The sequence below is a fragment of the Hyperoodon ampullatus genome (assembly GCF_949752795.1).
Source record: "Hyperoodon ampullatus genome assembly, chromosome: 7".
Taxonomy (NCBI): domain Eukaryota; kingdom Metazoa; phylum Chordata; class Mammalia; order Artiodactyla; family Ziphiidae; genus Hyperoodon; species Hyperoodon ampullatus.
In genome coordinates, this window is record NC_136920.1 from 93,256,629 (window position 1) to 93,274,140 (window position 17,512).

A 17,512-nucleotide genomic window follows, 5' to 3' on the forward strand; every position below is an offset into this window, starting at 1 on the left:
ATCACACACCCCAGTCCCAGCTCAACCCAGGTAGACTTGGGGCGAGATCTAAGGCCAATATTTGGTACTTAAATGGCTGGATAACTTCCTTCTTTAAATATCACCTTCATCTATACAAGCAGCTCATGCAGCTCAATATCAAAAAAACAAACAACCCAATCCAAAAATGGGCAGAAGACCTAAATAGACATTTCTCCAAAGAAGATATACAGATCACCAACAAACACATGAAAGGATTCTCAACATCACTAATCATTAGAGAAATGCAAATCAAAACCACAATGAGGTATCACCTCACACCAGTCAGAATGGCCATCATCAAAAAATCTACAAACAATAAATGCTGGAGAGCGTGTGGAGAAAAGGGAACCCTCTTGCACTGTTAGTGGGAATGTAAATTGATACAGCCACTATGGAGAACAGTATGGAGGTTCCTTAAGAAACTAAAAATAGAATTACCATATGACCCAGCAGTCCCACTACTGGGCATATACCATGAGAAAACCATAATTCAGAAAGACACATGCACCCCAATGTTCATTGCAGCACTATTTACAATAGCCAGGACATGGAAGCAACCTAAGTGTCCATCAACAGATGAATGGATGAAGAAGATGCGGCACATATATACAATGGAATATTACTGAGCCATAAAAAGAAACGAAACTGAGTTATTTGTAGTGAGGTGGACGGACCTAGAGTCTGTCATACAGAGTGAAGTAAGTCAGAAAGAGAAAAACAAATACCGTATGCTAACACATATATATGGAATCTGAAAAGAAAAAAAATGGTCCTGATGAACCTAGGGGCAGGATAGGAATAAAGACACAGATGTAGAGAATGGACTTGAGGACACGGGGAGGGGGATGGGTAAGCTGGGACAAAGTGAGAGAGTAACACTGACACATACACACTACCAAATGTAAAATAGATAGCTAGTGGGAATCAGCTGCATAGCACAGGGAGATCAGCTCGGTGCTTTGCGACCACCTAGAGCTGTGGGAGGGTGGGAGGGAGACACAAGAGGGAGGGCATATGGGGATATACATATGCATATAGCTGATTCACTTTGTTACACAGCAGAAACTAACACAACATTGTAAAGCAATTATACTCCAATAAAGATGTTTTAAAAATCACTTTTATCTTTTAGATAAAAGAGCAGAGACCAAAAGGTTTTAAAAAAAACCCAAATGATGCTAGAATTCCTTGGGTGTTTTCCTCATCTCTCCTTCTTACTTTCTGGAAGTCTCATAGATCAGTTGCTGACCGAGTGGGCCTCACATAGGACTGTCTCCTCAGGGTCAAGAACTTCCTATGTCCCCAGCTGCCGGCCCTGAACGGGAGTCGTGCTCACCTCTGCAGCTCTTGCCGTCCTCCTGCAGGGTCCCCGTCACGCAGCTGCACAGAGGCCCGTCCACCCGGCTCGTGCAGATCTGCTCACACCCTCCGTTGTCCTCACACCAGTCCAGCCCTGAAAAAGAGCCGCTGGACAAGTTACCTGCAGACAGTCCAGCTCTTCAACTCGTATCTAAGGGCAAGGCCTTAAAGAGAGGAGTGGAAGGAAAAAATCCCGGTACTGTCATGAGTTTTTAATAGTCTGTGAAAAGATTTCATTATGGAAGAGGGCAGGCTTCTCAAACTGGGGTCCCCAAACTGGCGTCCTCCAGCTCCTTGTTCACCAGATTCACATAGTAGGCAAAACACACCCCAGGCTTAGCCCGAGCCTTCAAATCCCACTGTTTTAATCATGTATACTGTGTTTTAGGGAACATACATACTTTTTCTCCTGATAGGTCCCACTGAAATGATCTGTTCTTTAGGTTCCTTGGTGTAATCTGTGGCAATCCTGGAATTTTGAGGGCAATTCTGAAAGACAGAACACCGGAGGGAAAATTTCACACAATTAAGCTGATAAGTTATTCTTCACCACGTTTCCACCTCCAAAAGAGGCAGTGGCTCTGCCTGGAGCACTACTGCAGCTCAGATTAATTAGAATCAATCCATTCCTGATCATTGAGCCCACTGGGACTCGGGGCTTTATGTTGAACAGAATTAAATATACTCTCCACACTAGAATTAGATTCAAAGAGGCTCCCTTCCCAGGGAGGAGGATTCTGTATCAGATCAGACAATAATGTATGCAGCAGCATCTCTAAGTAGCTCTGACCATAATTCACATCTCGATTCGGCCAACATGGGGCGAGCATAAAGCTGCAATGTTAAAGGTTAGGGACCGGGTACTAGTGCAATAAAATCTTAGGGACATAGCCATACGTGGTGGGGATGTAAGCCTGGCATGGACCATATGATTGGTTTGTCACCTCATCCCACCAGCCCCTCCAGAGCCTCAGGCCTGGATGTGGATTTGGATGATCTGTGGGATAATCCCTGTCTAAAGGATACCTGGATAAAGTGTATCCTGAGCCCGGGAGTTTGCTTCTGTGGTGGAGGGGAGCTTGGCCCCATCGCTCACCTCAGATGCAGATGGCCTGGCTCCTTGAGACTCTGGCATATTGGTTCTCAGGGTTAATTTTGCCCCCCAAGGGACACTGGGCAAAGTCAGGAGATATTATCACCCCAGGTGATACTGGGGTCTAGTGGGTAGAGGCCAGGGATGCTGCTAAACAGCCTACAGAGCACAGGGCAGCCCTACAACAAAGAATCATTTGGTCCAAAATGTCTGTAGTGCTGAGGTTTGAGAAACCCTGGTCTAGTGTTATGCCAACAACAGACTGACATTTCTAAGTCAGATAAAAGGAGTAAATGGTCATCATTCTACCCTGCTCTCTTATTGTTCCAGCGCAGATGACTGCCACTCCTAGGCATCTGAAGATGGTTCCAATGCAGCCCCTGCCAGGTGCAGTGAGTCCTAAAGAACTCTAAAGAGCCACCGACGTTGGGATTCGTGACTCCCCACGTGGGGAAAACTGGAACTGAGAGAAATAAAGCTAAGCACTGAATTGTCATGCTCTCACTTACTATTTTACAGGAGTACTTTTCTGAATCACAGAGGGACACTGCGCAGTGCAGATGGACTTCATCGTAATCCCCAATGAACTTAAAGACGGTGACGTGGAAGCGACAGGTGAGGGAGACACCGTTTTCCTCGATGCCAATGGTGTTGTCTTTAATGTTCTGACACCTATTCGGAAAAAAGGGACTCTCTGCTTCACGCTTTCCTGTTTCATACAAAAACCATCATGAACGGTAAAAATGCCTTTGCGTTTGAAGGTGACCTCTGGAGTGTGTGGGTCTGTCATTGACTATGACTCCCTTATAGTTTCAGTTGGTTGGAAAAGCATCAAGTAGCACCTCAAATTAGGATCTTAACTGCAGCTGAAAACAAAATGACCGCAGGGCCTGCACTCAATTTCCCTCCCCGCCAGTTTCTCATTCCTCCCCCTCACAAGGCTGTGTTTTACTGATAGCAGTTTAATAAACACAAGATGAGTCCTTACATCTTCCATACTTTCTTCAGTTAATTATCAGTTTTGGCAGGGGCCCCTTTTTCAAGCTCTATTGGGAAATCTTCCCACAAGTGAAAACAGGTGGGAGCTGGAGAAGACGGACCAGCAGTCAAAGATGAGCTGAACGATTGTTTTGATGTAGGAATCACTCCCTTCCCCTCTCCTTGTGGTACTGAGCCAACAGGCAGGGACACAGGTATCTCGCCTCCACCTGTTAGAGTTTCTTAAATGGACCACAGTCTCTTATGCCCCAGGGTCTTTTCATGTACTGTTTCCCACACCTGGAAGCCTCTCTGCACTTCTTCTGCTGCTAACTAACCCTGCTCTTTCTCCAATGCCCATCTGTGGCTCCCCCTCCCATATACACATGCCCTGACCAGGCAGGAACAGGTGGCTTTGCCTGGATTTGCCAACAACACCCTGCTGAGCCCCTGGGGTGCAGGAACCAAGGTGTAGTCCTCACTGTGTCTCCAACACACTGGAGGGCACGCAGTACGTATTTAAAAAGATGTGGTACATATATACAATGGAATATTACTCGGCCATTAAAAAGAATGAAATAATGGCACTTGCAGCAACATGGATGGGCCTGGAGATTATCATACTAAGTGAAGTAAGTCAGACAGAGAAAGATAAATATATGATATTCTGGTTATATGCAGAATCTAAAAAAAGTGATACAAATGAACTTATTTATAAAACAGAAATCAACTCACAGACTTAGAGAAAGAACCAGTGGGGGAAGGCTGGGGGTGAGGGATAGATTGGGAGTTTGGGGTTGACATGTACACACTGCTATATTTAAAACGGATAACCAACAAGGATGTACTGTAAAACAATAAATAAATAAAAATGAAAAATAAATTAAAAAGAATACTTAGATGCTCTTTAGTCAAACTCACACAAATATTTGCCTGAGAAGCAATAAAAGCTATGACCCGTCTTTCAGCTCTGAGAGAACGTGTATGTGTATATATAAAGCTGTATTTTTACTTTTGAAACATTATGTACAGTATTAACTCTCAGAACCGATTTGTTTGAAATATGGTATTAAAATTATACTTAATTTTTAGACCAAAAAAAGAAATCTTTTTTTTAGACTGGATGAATCAGTGACTGAATGAACGAATTGTGCTTCCATGGCCAAGGTTGGCCCACTGCAGCCAAGAAGCTCTTTAAAACGATCTTATCAAGATAAAAAGGGTGACTCTTTTCCTTATGTTTCCTTCCCCTGGCCCCCAGGATTCAGTAGCTTCGTGATAAGGAAAATTAAAAATTGAAGTTATCCTTCAGCATTCCCACACCTATTCAGTTTGGTAGTTAGTCCATAAGGCAATAGTTTCCTAAACGCTTTGAAACAAAAACTTACTTGCCATACTTTTCCTTGTCACTGTGACTCATTTGAATAATCTATAAATTGGTTCAAGGATTCTACAACATTCTCAGCCCTCCAGTCTTCACGCAGACCTTCCGTCTTAAGTAGACCCCCAACTGCCAGAGAGATGATTCGAGGTTTAAGTGTCAGAAAAACAGGAAGCAGAAGGAAGGGGCCTCGGGAACCAGGGACAGGCTGTCTGGATGCCGCCTTAGGGGGACAAACAAACCGAGCACTAAAATCCTTTGTCCACTATCAGAGGAACAAGTGTCCTTTCCTCTGTCTGGGCACATGAAGAGAACAGAGAAGTGGCCTTCGTGTGCCCAGACCTTGGCATCACTGGTAGATGGCGGTGGCGTCTCTGCCCCCAACGTAGCTGGAGAGGAGCGGCTGGCCCCTCCCCCCAAATTCTGATGCGGACCCATTCTGCTGCTCAGTCGTTCAGCACTGGGCAGCAGTTTTCCCCTAAGCTCACTGGGAAAAACCAGTAACCACGTCCCTCCAAGAAAGGTCAAGAGGACTCCTGAATTAAATTCTCTCACACGATGAAATTGCTTCACACCCAACAACTGTTTAATTTGAAGACCTTCATGCAGACCCTGGGGGAGCTGAGATTTATGAGCCCGCTCACTTACTCTCCCTCTCTGGGTCAACTCTATTAAATACTATTTAAAAAATGCTAAATGCCACAGTGTCCTTCAAAGGCGACCCAAGCCTGCCCACCCAGGTTTGTTGTACAGCGGCTCAGATCAGTAGCTCTTTTACTTTGGGAAAGGACCATGGCTGGGGCGGAGGGAGGGGGAGGAAGGGAACAGATGAAGAAACGGAGACCTGTGATGTTAGCCAGAGCATCCGGGCCTGTTAAGATACCACATAGTCACCAAGTCCTTCCCTCTGCCCCTAGGGAGGCTAAAAATCAACTCAAAAAGATAGTGCCTTCATGAGGCCTTTGCTGAAAATCTATGCCTCAGCAATGCAGGCCACAAGCCACACCTGGCCAGGTAGGGAGTTGATGCGTCTTGGTGCTTGAGAGATTTCTTCCTCGGCCCCTTGCTGGTTGGGTGTCCTTGGGTGAGCTGTGTACAGGCTCTGAGCCTGTTCATGTGCAAAATAGTGGCTATTTATTGTTTGTCTGCCTAGAACCATACTCTTCTTCTTTGGGGGAACCATTCCTTCCTTCCCCAACTTTAAGGCTAATTACAGTATCCATAGCACTCCCTGACCACTCCAGGGAGGGATGCTGACTCAGGCCTGGGGTAGGGTTCAAGAAACACTACCCCCAAACCTGGCACCTTGAATATTTTAAGCTGAAGGAGTTTGAGAAAATGGCAGAACCAGGAATGTCCCTCTTCTCACCTGAAACAGGTCATAAAGCCCTTATGTGAGAGGTGCCCTCCCTATACCAGAAGGAAAGCAGCATCCTTATTTCTGAAGACAAAGGGACACTGAGATGAATCTGAACAGTCTGGCTAAGATTCCCCGCAGTTTACTACAATTACCACATCCTCTTGACCTTCTCCACGACTGTCCACTCTTCATCTAACTGGGTATAACAATACTCAGCTTGAACTGTTTCTTCGAGTCTTCGTTTCCTTATGAAGACTCCCATGTCGCGTAAAACTTACATTAGATAAATGTTATGCTTTTTTCCTGTGAATCTGTCTTTGTCCATTTAATGTTCAGACCCAGCCAGGAACCCAAAGAGGGTCAAGAAAAACTTTGTCATCCCCAACACCAGGCAATTTAATGTTGCATCTCCTCCAAACAAGGCAGAGGAAATCCATCCAAGAAAGGCTAATCATACTCCTTCTCAGGGATACCCTGAATTGGGGTCAGAAGGAATGCTCACTCCTGGGGGTTACAATGCTGAAAAAAAATGCCAGTGTCTAACGAGGTCAATGAGAGAGACAGAGACAGAGAGGGACAGTGACTGAGACAGAGAAACAGAGAGCAAGGGATAGAGGGAGGGAGGGAGTCTTGACAGCATCTGGCTTCCTGGACCCAATCATCCCTGAAGCCACATCTACTTAACGTGATTTGGTTTTGTAACCATTAAGTGCCTTGCTTTTGCATAAACTAGTTTGAAATGGCCTCTACCACTTATAAGAGAAAGAATGTTGATTAACATAGTCAACTGCTTTTAAGAATTATGGTACTGGGATGATGGAAATGTTCCAAAATTAGATTATGGTGATGGTTGCACTTCTCTGTAAACTTACTAAAAATTATTGAATTTTACACTTAGAGCAAGTACATTATATTGTATATAAATTATGTATGCAATAAACCTGTTAAAAAAGTATTGTTGCTTGACAAAACCAGTAAGTGTTTTTATAAAATAAAGATAATTATCATGGTTGTTGTTTGGTCCACAGTCTTTTCTTCTTTTTCATTCACCCATTCATTTATTCATTCATTCAACAATTTTGTTGCATAACCACTCTGTTTCAGAAAATATGCTAGGTGCTGGGCATATACTAGTAAGTAAAAAAAAAAAAAAAAAAAAGAAAGTTTATAAGCTATTATTCTAATCCCTTTTAAATTTTCATAGATTTCCTATTCACCAACCTTTAGTTATTCTCCTTACATCCTTTCGTTTGCAGATAATCCACATTTAACTCAGATTGAAATTCAAGTAGGCAGGACAGAATGCCCTTTTGAGTCACGTTGAGAGTAAAGCATTTTGTAGTTAATGCCACATGGAACTGGTGATCTATCACTAAATTGCTGTGTGATTTTAAGCACTGCTTGATTCACTAAGCCTCAGCCTTCTCATCTGTAAAATGGGGCTTATAATATCTACCTCATACGTTGTCATCAGGAATAGATAGTTCTTGGGTGCAAAATGCTGGCCCTGTAGGTCGTCAACAAATGTTAGTTCCCATTCTCTTCCCTAAAAAACAATGTAGACAAATCTAATACTAAAGGCTCTGAGACTGTCCTCCAAGAAGAGGCTACCCACCCTTCTTCAATGATGAAGTATCGGAGCTTGTCATTGCTGTCGCGGGACGGGGTGGCGTAGCATTTGTTCAGCGTCAGAATCAGATGCGTGGAATCAGCTCCAACCACAAAGACCCCTACATACAGTACATCTCGAGTCGTCAGCACCACTTCGCCCTGGCGGTATGGATGTTTGTAGGAGGCATTTTTGTAGAGCGCCATCTTGGTGGTGAAGCTGCCTTCTTGGGTTGGAACTGTCAGGTTAATGACGCTACAAGAGAAACAGTCATAAGTCGGGGAACCCCAAGCAATGTTATCTATTCAATTACCATTTTCCAAGCTGAAAATGCAGAGGGAAGGCCAAGCAGAGAGTAGTAAAGTCTAATAATTAAATTTAAATAATTAAATCTAATTTTAATTAAAATTAAAAATTCAATTCCTCAGCACCTCTCTCCCCCTGGCACATTTCAAGTGCTCGATGGCCACATACAGCTACTGTATTGGAGAGTACCGATATAGGGCATTCCCATCACTGTAGAAAGCTCTATCGAACAATGCTGGTCTAAGGCATCTAGGTTCAGAAAATATGAATTATTCTCTCCCTAGTGCTTCAAAGACAGATGCTAGTAGTTTTGACTGTGCTAACCTTAACTGTCAAGGAAAAGACAGAGCAACGTGCACAGCCCATGAGATTCTCTACCTTAGCATAGGCTTCACGACAGAGTCCAAGGAGATCTTGATATCCAGCTCATAAGCACATGAAAATTCCACACTGATCGTCCTGTCCCTGGTGATGATGTTGCCAGTATTGTTGGCACTTTCTATCCAAATGGTGTTTTTATACATGATATGAGTGGCATTGGACTGCAAAGCAAAGGGAGGTCAGAAATCATTAAATCTGGGCGTGAGTATGTAGCTTGCATTTCAAATCCACGGGCCGGAAAGTGGAAAAATGGCTTCATTTCCTATATAACCCAGAGGCCAATATAAATCAGGATGGAGCTAGTCTCAGCACTTACTAGAAAAAAAGTATTACAATAAATGTCAACAGCACCCTTCAGTCTGATAACCTTGAATGCCCACGGAGGGTGATTTCATGTACCACTGAATTCTAAGTACAACCAGTCCCCAGTTATCTGTGGGAACCCAAGCTGGGGACAGCATGAAGTATTGCCATCCTGAGGTAATATATATCTTCTCTTTCAAGTCTTAATTCAAAATCCAGCCTCTGCCAAATCTTGTACCAGACATGCCCACAAGTACTTAGATGAACCCACGCATGTTTCACTGTCTTGCAACTTTCACTCCCTGATAAAAAGTGTTAATGAACACAGTTATCCAAAAAAGACAGTAGGAAGGCCCAGGAGGAAGAGAAGTGAGATGCTTTGCTAACCTATGAATTGGATAACCCGACACAAAATGCTGTGACCTTGCTGTATTTCTGCAACCAACTGTTAAGTGATGTCTGGGACACCCTTACACCCTGAAATAGCTGAACCCAGCTGTCTTTACCTGGAAGAACAACAGAAGCATGAGAGAGGTAAAAACGTGTCAACATGCAGGGCAAAGGACAGCAGACAGCGCGAACCAGGGAAGGAAGCATGTCATTTATCTTGCTTTCAGTTCAACCACTTAGCACCCAATGATTAGTTTCCCGCTGTCCTTCATTTCGCGTATGTCTTTTGCTGTTTTCCAAGGAGCATGTTTCTAAGTCAAACCCCTGAAGTTGGCTTAAGAACAATCAATGTGCAAACACCTGGAGCTGTCACCGCCTCAGCCACATGCTCTGTCCTGCCCTCGTTCCTCACCTGCACAATGTTTCCACAGTTGCCTTTGGTGTTGTTGATCTGAAAGGAGATAAAGTCCTCTCCCTCAATGCCGGTGCACTGCCTGTCATTGATCCGCACACCCTCCCTCTCGAAGCCGAGCTGGAAGAGTTTGCACTTAGATATGGACACTTCCATCTGGGCAGCCTTGCAGATCACCTCTGCGTCAATGATGTCGTGGGAGTCTGTGGGGAAACAGTCATTATGAAAGGCATGTCAGTGGGAGTTGGTCTTGCTGTGTGGGTGGGCGAAGCACCCCATTCTCTTTAGAAGAGGCTGATGGTCTTCACACAGAGGCTGCAGCATTTCTAATGAAGCTCTGATCAAACTAAACAGGTATATGAACTCATTCAAAGCAATAACTTGGGCAATGCTAGGGCCTTTTTTTCTTTGTTTTTTTGGCCATGCCGTGCGACATGTGGGATCTTAATTCCCCGACCAGGGATCGAACCCACGCCCCCTGCATTGGAAGCGAGGAGTCTTAACCACTGGACCACCAGGGAAGTCCCCAGAGAGCCTTTTTTTAAAGATGAAAATGCTATACAAAGTGTCTTTGATCTTTTCTTCCTAAACCCAGGATTTCCGCCCCACTTTGGTGGTAGCTACTGTCCGTAAGCTCCATACCGCATCTGGCTCACTGTGGCCTGGCTAAAGAACATGCCCCAAGTGAGGGCAGCCCAGCCCTGGTCAGGCCACTCCACAGCCCAGCTGGTACCCAGGCCAGCACTAGGAGCTCTTGTTTTTTGAAATGGAATGCGCCAATGGACATTTTCCGTGAGTACACAAACACAGGCTAATAAGCACTAAAGAAACAGAGAGAAACGTTTTTATCTACTTAGGTGAAGCCTTTGAACAGCACATGTGGTCCCCTTCTGTGGAGCCTTCTGGTCAACCAGGCTTTCATTCTCTGATGATGCTAAACGTGGCGTGTGCCTTCTGAGTTCCTCGGTTCAGCCAAGGACACGGGGCTGGGAAGCAAAGCAGGTCCCCCACAAGCCAACCAAACGAGTGTGCTCTTGGCCAGGGGACAAGGCCATTCCTACCTTAAGGGGACTCCTACCTGGAGTCCTAGTTGTTTGCTGTTTGCTTCGACATTTCTGTTTTCTTCAGGACCCACTGGAAAGCTTCAGGCCCGATAAAGCTGGCTTTAAACACGTCTTACAGCACCTGGCACTCTCGTCCTGATTCTTTCATGTTTTTGTCAAACCACCTTATCTCCCTGTGAGTCTAAAAGATCAATTTGGATCCCTCTAATGTTGAGCATGGCCTCAGGTGGAGCTGGCTGATTCTATGCATGTCCAAATTTGCGTGTTATCATTTATTGAAGAAAAGGATGTAGCTACAAGGAAACGAACATCAGCCTGCTTTGAAGAGGTCCCGTTCCTTCCTTGTTCTGCTTAAATGCTCATGAAAGCTTCGTTACTTGGGTTTCTAACCCACGGTGTGGGACGTGCAGGCTCCCACCCGAAAGCCTTCCTACATGGCTGCCGGGCGTCTCCCGCGGGGCCTGTCTGGCCGGGGGTGGGGTGGCGGCAGGTGTGACTCACTGTTTCCGTAGGGAGGGGGCTCCATGCAGCCACACAGCTCCCCTCCGTTTTCCAGCTCACAGGTTCGATTGGGACAGTCCGCCCCCAGACAGGGATCTTCAACCACTCCTGCTAAAAAGGAAAACAAACAGAAACACAACTTGATTTTCACACCAATGCACGGCAGCATGTGGTCACACTCTGGACTCGCCACTTCAGTGGACCTGGTGTGGTCAGAGGGCAGATGCAAATTAACAGACAGTACAGAGTGAAGTAAGTCAGGAAGAGAAAGACAAATACCATATGCTAACACATATATATGGAATCTAAGGGAAAAAATGCATGAAGAACCTAGGGGTAAGGTGGGAATAAAGACACAGACCTACTAGAGAATGGACTTGAGGATATGGGGAGGGGGAAGCGTAAGCTGTGACAAAGCAAGAGAGTGGCATGGACATGCATACACTACCAAATGTAAAATAGATAGCTAGTGGGAAGCAGCCGCATAGCACAGGGAGATCAGCTCAGTGCTCTGTGACCACCTAGAGGGGTGGGATAGGGAGGGTGTGAGGGAGGGAGACGCAAGAGGGAAGAGAGATGGGAACATAGGTATATGTATAACTGATTCACTTTGGTATAAAGCAGAAACTAGCACACCATTGTAAAGCAATTATACTCCTATAAAGATAAAAAAACAAAAACAAAAAACAAATTAACAGACAGGGCAGCCTTCTGGGAAATAATGACGATAGCTAGTAATTGGGTCCTTGCTATGTGCTTCATGCTTTGGTGGCATTACCTCTTCTGACCCTTACAAGCTCTGCCAGCTAAGTATCGTAACTTGGCATCACAGCTGAAATGCACCCAAGGTCACACACAGGTGAAGGTAAGTGGGGAAGATGGAATACACAGACACGTTTAACTGCCAGGACATCCCGAGACTGCTGCACTTCCTGCTCTGTACCACAGTCATATGCATTGGTATCGTTATATTTATATAAAGAGTAGGGTCTAAGCCATTTACCTCTAGATTCCAGCACCCAGCCACCTCATAGTAGATGCTCAACAAATACTTGTCAACAATGAAGATTTTAGGGCCAGTAAGGTCCCAGAGAGGTCCCTCAAACCAGGACTTCTTAGTCTTTTTTTGATTCGTGGTCCAGCTACCCCACAAACTTCTACTTAATTTTATAAAAATAGACAAACTATCTACACACAACTCACCAGCATTGACTTAGATTAATGGTACTGTTTTACCAAAAAGGGGAAAACTAAGTAAAATACAAATGTATGTGAAGTGTCATCACCAACAGATTATAAACAATATTTCTGTAGCAGATGAGCCCATAGGCCACCTGTAGCTCGTCAACATCTCAGTTTGAGAACTACTAATTGAGAGCATTTCTTTTAGACACTCACTTTTTTTTTTTGAGTTCTTTATTTTATTCTTGATACGAGTTTGTTTTCTGATGATTTGACTCAATATAACAAAAGCAAATTTCACTTACATATTTCAGTTATTATTTCTAATTGTTTTCCCTTGGAAAATTTTAATTTTTAAAGTTTTGTCAAATTGTCATGCAAAAAAAAAAAAAATCAAGTAGTACTGAGAAGCTTAAAGTGAAAAATAGCAGTCCCTTGCCTAGGCCCTCTCCACTTCCCAGTTATTTTTCTTGGTCATTTTAAAAGTCTTTTGGTGGTTTCTTCAGATATTTAACTCTATGTTTGTAAATGGTAAGTGAAAACTGTTTTCATTTAATTTTTACTTTTATCAAAATAATACTGGTTAAAAGTCAAATAATGCTGTATTGAAGAATGGCAATCCCATGTCCCAATCTTCTTATCTTCCAGTTCTAATGCTTCTGAGACAACTATTTTAAATCTTTTAATTCTTCTAGCTTTTACGTTCATATTTCAAAATATCACAGTGTACTATTTTTCTTGATTTTTCAGTATTAGATCTCTATCAACTTCCTTTTAGAGAAGATTAGGATTTAGTAGACACTCACTTCTTTATTTAAAGACTGTCTCCCTATGCAGGTATAATAATCCTCCTCGTCGTCATGGCATATGATGGTGAGTTGGTGTTGAAGAAACAGCAATGATTCAATCCCAGCATGAGCCAAGTTCTCTTCAAGAGTTCAAAAACAAAACCAAACCCCTGAGCTATCCCATAGCTGCAGATGCTTCTCCCGACCCTCTGCTAAGTAACTATTGTAATACGTGGGAGGACAGGTATGGCATAGCATCAGCCTGTCTTAATTCCTAGAAAGAAGACTGAAGGAAAACCATCCGCATCAGTTAAATACACTTACTTTTTAAGGGCTTCCTTTTGTAAAGACCCTTTTGCTTGCCCAGTGGGTTCAGCACCTAACACCAGTGCTAAGCACACAACAGCCACTCCATGAATGTGCTGGTTGATTAACACAATATGAAAACCACCCAAGAGAATATGGGAAAGAAAGTGTGGAGGTTACAGCTTCCAGGAAGGAAAGAACCTCACTTACAAACATGGTGGTCCACCTACCACTTGGCAAATACAACATGCCCAATTCAGAGGGAAGTTTTAAGGTTAAAAGCAAAAATTCATACTTAAAAAAAAAATCCAGACAATTTTTAAAGTTCAAAACAGTTAAGGTTTTTAAAAGTATTGTTTATTAAGAGAACAGGGTAAAATATTGAAGTTATCAAACAAATTATTTCTGTTGCTTGCTAACAGAGACCAGTCATTTGCTTGTTAAGAGTTTCTGAAATCGCTGAATGCATATTTTAATGAACCACATTGTTTTCAGGTTCTGAATTAAGTGCATCCCTACTCTTGCTAAGGTTTGGTCTGCAAATTTACTGATGTGCACGCTCAGTCTTGGAATGAACAGGGCCAGTTTTCATGGCAGTACCTGTATGCACATCGGGTTGGTGGTGCATGTCGAGGGACAGGCACACATCCTGTTGGCCGCAATGTCATACTGCATTCATGGGACAGATTGATTATTATGTATATGTACACACATATATGGATATGACAAATTTATGTGTGATTATGTACATATTTATTTGCTCCATGTATTTGATTAACATGGAAAGAAAATGAACAAAGAGAATAATGGATAACGCAGATCAAAATAGTTTTCTTACTACAGAAAAAAAATGCAAGAATCTACAGATCTTTATTTTATCAGTAATATATGTGTAATCCCTTTATGAATCCAACCATGGCTTCCTTGCAACCAGGCAGATACAGCCAGCTCAAATCCAACTCAACTTGCCACTTGCCATGTGCCTTCTCTTTCTGATCTGGGCTCTGACCCATGTTAAGGGAGCCATGTTAAGTAGAGCTGAGTTTGGGGCACTGCAATCAATCAGGAATCCTATACTCTGTCCGGCTATCTTAAAGTCACTAACTACACTGGTCCTCCTCCAACCCAGAGAACCTCACCTTCCCCAGCTGGTTTCCAATTCCATAACTGGTCAGGCACTTAGAGGGGAGTCAGGCTCCACTGAAAATGTGCCCCATGAAATCTGCTACAGCTCACAGCTCTCCACCCTCCAACCCTGGAAGCAGATCTATGGGTCGAGATGCAGACCAGCCAGCCAGCCCTGGACACAGTGATGCCACTGTGCTTTCAACTTAGAAAAGAGTCTGCAGAAATAAAATAATTCTCTTACAGCAATTCTCTTTCTCAATCCACTCGGTGCTGAGGATCCCGAAGGAGCGGCAAGACTCCCCATAGGCAGCCAGGGAGCCGCACAGCTGGTACTTCTTGTGGTTGTAGCAGCCGTCCAGGTAGCAGGACTCGTAGAAGGGAAGGGGGTCGAGCAGCCCGTAGCAGGGTTGGAAGAAGCCCTTCATGTCCGTGAGCTTCAGGCAGTAGCCGTCGCCCTGCATCTTCTGGATGTGCACGTTGTCACACATGGCTGCGTACTGGGAGAACTGCAGCTCGTTGCAGCTGGGGGCGAGAGGTCTGGTCAGGGTAGGAGGCAAAACAAGGCATCCAAGATGGCCAATGAAAGGGCAGACCATGGCAGTGCCCTTTTTAGCTAACCCAGAAGTTAGTGTGGGATGCTGATCCCAACACTAACAGACTATGTGACCTTAGGAAAGTCAAGGTAATTTCTATTGTTACAACACTGGGATAAGTGAGGGTAAAATAAAATGATGGACTGGTAGCCAAAGTGTCAGACAAAAGGTGGATATTGATATAATAACCATTAACCTTTGATATAACTGATACAATAACTATTAACGGGTGTTCATATGATAACAACCACCACCAATAATAATAATAGTTACTATCACTATGAATAATAATAGCAATGACAGTTGGTAGAATTAAAGATTTGAAAGGAAGTCCAGAAACTTCTCAACCAGTTCCAGTTTAGCTCTCAGAGACCAAAAGTAAAATCATCACAAGAAAATTGGTGTCAGGCTGAAATCGCTTATAAAGGAAGAAAAAAAGGAAGAAATGAAGGGAAAGGAAGCTTAAACAGACTCATAATTCCTTAGGAGGAACTGAATCTTGCTCACCTTTGGAAGCCCCAGAATAGCTTAAATGTGCAAAGTAGTCATTTTTCTAACTGTGGGCCCTAGAAGTGACATTTTAGAGAAAGCATCACATTAGGAATTCTGGGATCTAATCCTGGCTTTGCCACTTATAGGACCCCCTTACGTAAATCATTCCACTCTAGCCTCTGTTTCACCTAGAAAAGAGACTGGACCAGATGGTGCCCAAGGTTCTTTCCAGCTCTGGGTCCCATAATTCACAGGATAGTTTAATTTATGGCACATTTTTCAGTTTACACCTGCAGAAGGGTCAAAGAGGGTTTGGAGCTTCATTTTCACATCTGGGAATGTAGCTGATGTTTGGCGTATTAAAGCACAAGGGGACAGAACCATCGTACAAGCAAAGAAAGGCCAGGAAAGAGAAGCATATCTATAGCTCCTGAGAGGAATTCACATAATTCAGCAGCCCAGAAGGGCCCTAAATTAAACACCTTTGGAGTAACTTGTTTAGCTCATTCTACTTCAGCTGGCCAGAGAGGGGCCTGATGACAACCTCGCGGACTTCTGCTTTTAAAAAGGCTTTCTTGATTCCTACCAACTTGTCCCTGCACAAAACCAAGCCTCTGGTAAGAGTCACAGACACACAGTCTCAGCACTGCGGAGCAAGGGATAGCCCTCATCTCCTGGGTTAAATCTTAATCCCACCCCCTAGCAGGGGTGCGCAGTTGCAGTCGGGCAGCTGGCCAAGGTTTCAGAATTCTAATCTTGGGCACACGCTTCTGTTTAGCCGAGGGCTGGATGACACAAACATTTAGACTTTTACCATCTAAGCCTAGTTCCTCCCTCTGCTGTTCAAGAAACTGCTGTGCCTATTTGTATGATGAAAACTCCAGAGACCTTCAGCTTAGCTCTTTGTAGGAGTCCGGAAGGGTGATGCTGTACAAAGTCCCTTCCTCAGCAACACCTGTCACGGACGTGGGAGGACTGGGGCCCCTGAGTCCAGCGGCTGGACGTTCTCACCTCTTTTGCATGCCATTGGTTTTCCAGCTCTGGGCCAGCACCACGCTGCTCACCACAGGCCTCCCCCGCAGGGTCACGTAATCATCGGTTAAGTCCCCATTGAAGTTGCCACAAAGGCCACACACTTTGTTCTGCAGCCTCTCGCTGATGCTGATCTTTATTACGTTGAAACCATTGTAGTGGATCTGGATGTCAGGGCTGGTGTCGATCACCAGGAAGCCCTCGCTGCTGTAGATTTTGGTTGCCAACCCGGTTATAAACGGAACATTCACTTGTGTGCCATTCACCTGTCAAAGGAGAAAGAAAAAGTCTATGACCCTCAAAGCAGGGGCTGGCAAACATTTACTGTAAAGGGCCAGAGTAAATATTTTAGGCTTTGCGGCCCATATGATCTCTGTCAACTCTGTCCTCGTGGCAGGAAAGCTGCCAGAGACAATAGTAACTCAATGAGTGAGGCTGTGTTCCACTAAAGCTTTATTTACAAAAACAGGCAGCAAGGAGATTTGGCTGAATTTCATATTTTGCTGACCCCCGCCCGAGAATTTGAGTACTCACTCATCTAACTGTCCACAGTTCCCCCCAAAGAAGCAAAATATGGAGGCAGAGAGTTACCAAAAAAAATGATGGAAAAGTATAACTCACAACAAATGACTGGATTTTTGTATAAAACTTTCTCTAGCATAAACCAATTACTGAAAATGAAATCCCAACCCTGTGCTAAGGAGGGTCTAACATGGTTAAAATGAACCTGGGATTATTGCTATGTTAATTGTTTTCTTGTTTATAATGTTGAAACAGGAGGTACCCTCCCAGAGGTCCTATAGGCACAGTATTTTCTCCATTTGTCATTTTCT

The 17,512-nt window shown here is 44.0% G+C and overlaps 1 protein-coding gene across 2 annotated transcripts in view; it reads right to left on the minus strand.

Annotated features, from left to right (window-relative positions):
* Positions 1 to 17,512, minus strand: part of LOC307056061 (alpha-tectorin) — a gene marked incomplete at both ends in the record, with an annotated part of 70,276 nt that overhangs the window by 350 nt on the left and 52,414 nt on the right. Inside the window, 9 exons of one of the 2 annotated variants that reach the window (XM_079708525.1) lie at positions 1,358 to 1,474; positions 1,782 to 1,869; positions 2,983 to 3,145; positions 7,808 to 8,056; positions 8,486 to 8,649; positions 9,594 to 9,796; positions 11,159 to 11,269; positions 14,804 to 15,084; positions 16,659 to 16,945. In XM_079708525.1, the coding sequence (XP_079564651.1) occupies positions 1,358 to 1,474; positions 1,782 to 1,869; positions 2,983 to 3,145; positions 7,808 to 8,056; positions 8,486 to 8,649; positions 9,594 to 9,796; positions 11,159 to 11,269; positions 14,804 to 15,084; positions 16,659 to 16,945 (1,663 nt within the window). Of the gene's footprint in view, positions 1 to 1,357; positions 1,475 to 1,781; positions 1,870 to 2,982; positions 3,146 to 7,807; positions 8,057 to 8,485; positions 8,650 to 9,593; positions 9,797 to 11,158; positions 11,270 to 14,803; positions 15,100 to 16,658; positions 16,946 to 17,512 lie in introns of both variants that reach the window. The other variant, XM_079708524.1, reaches the window with a different exon arrangement.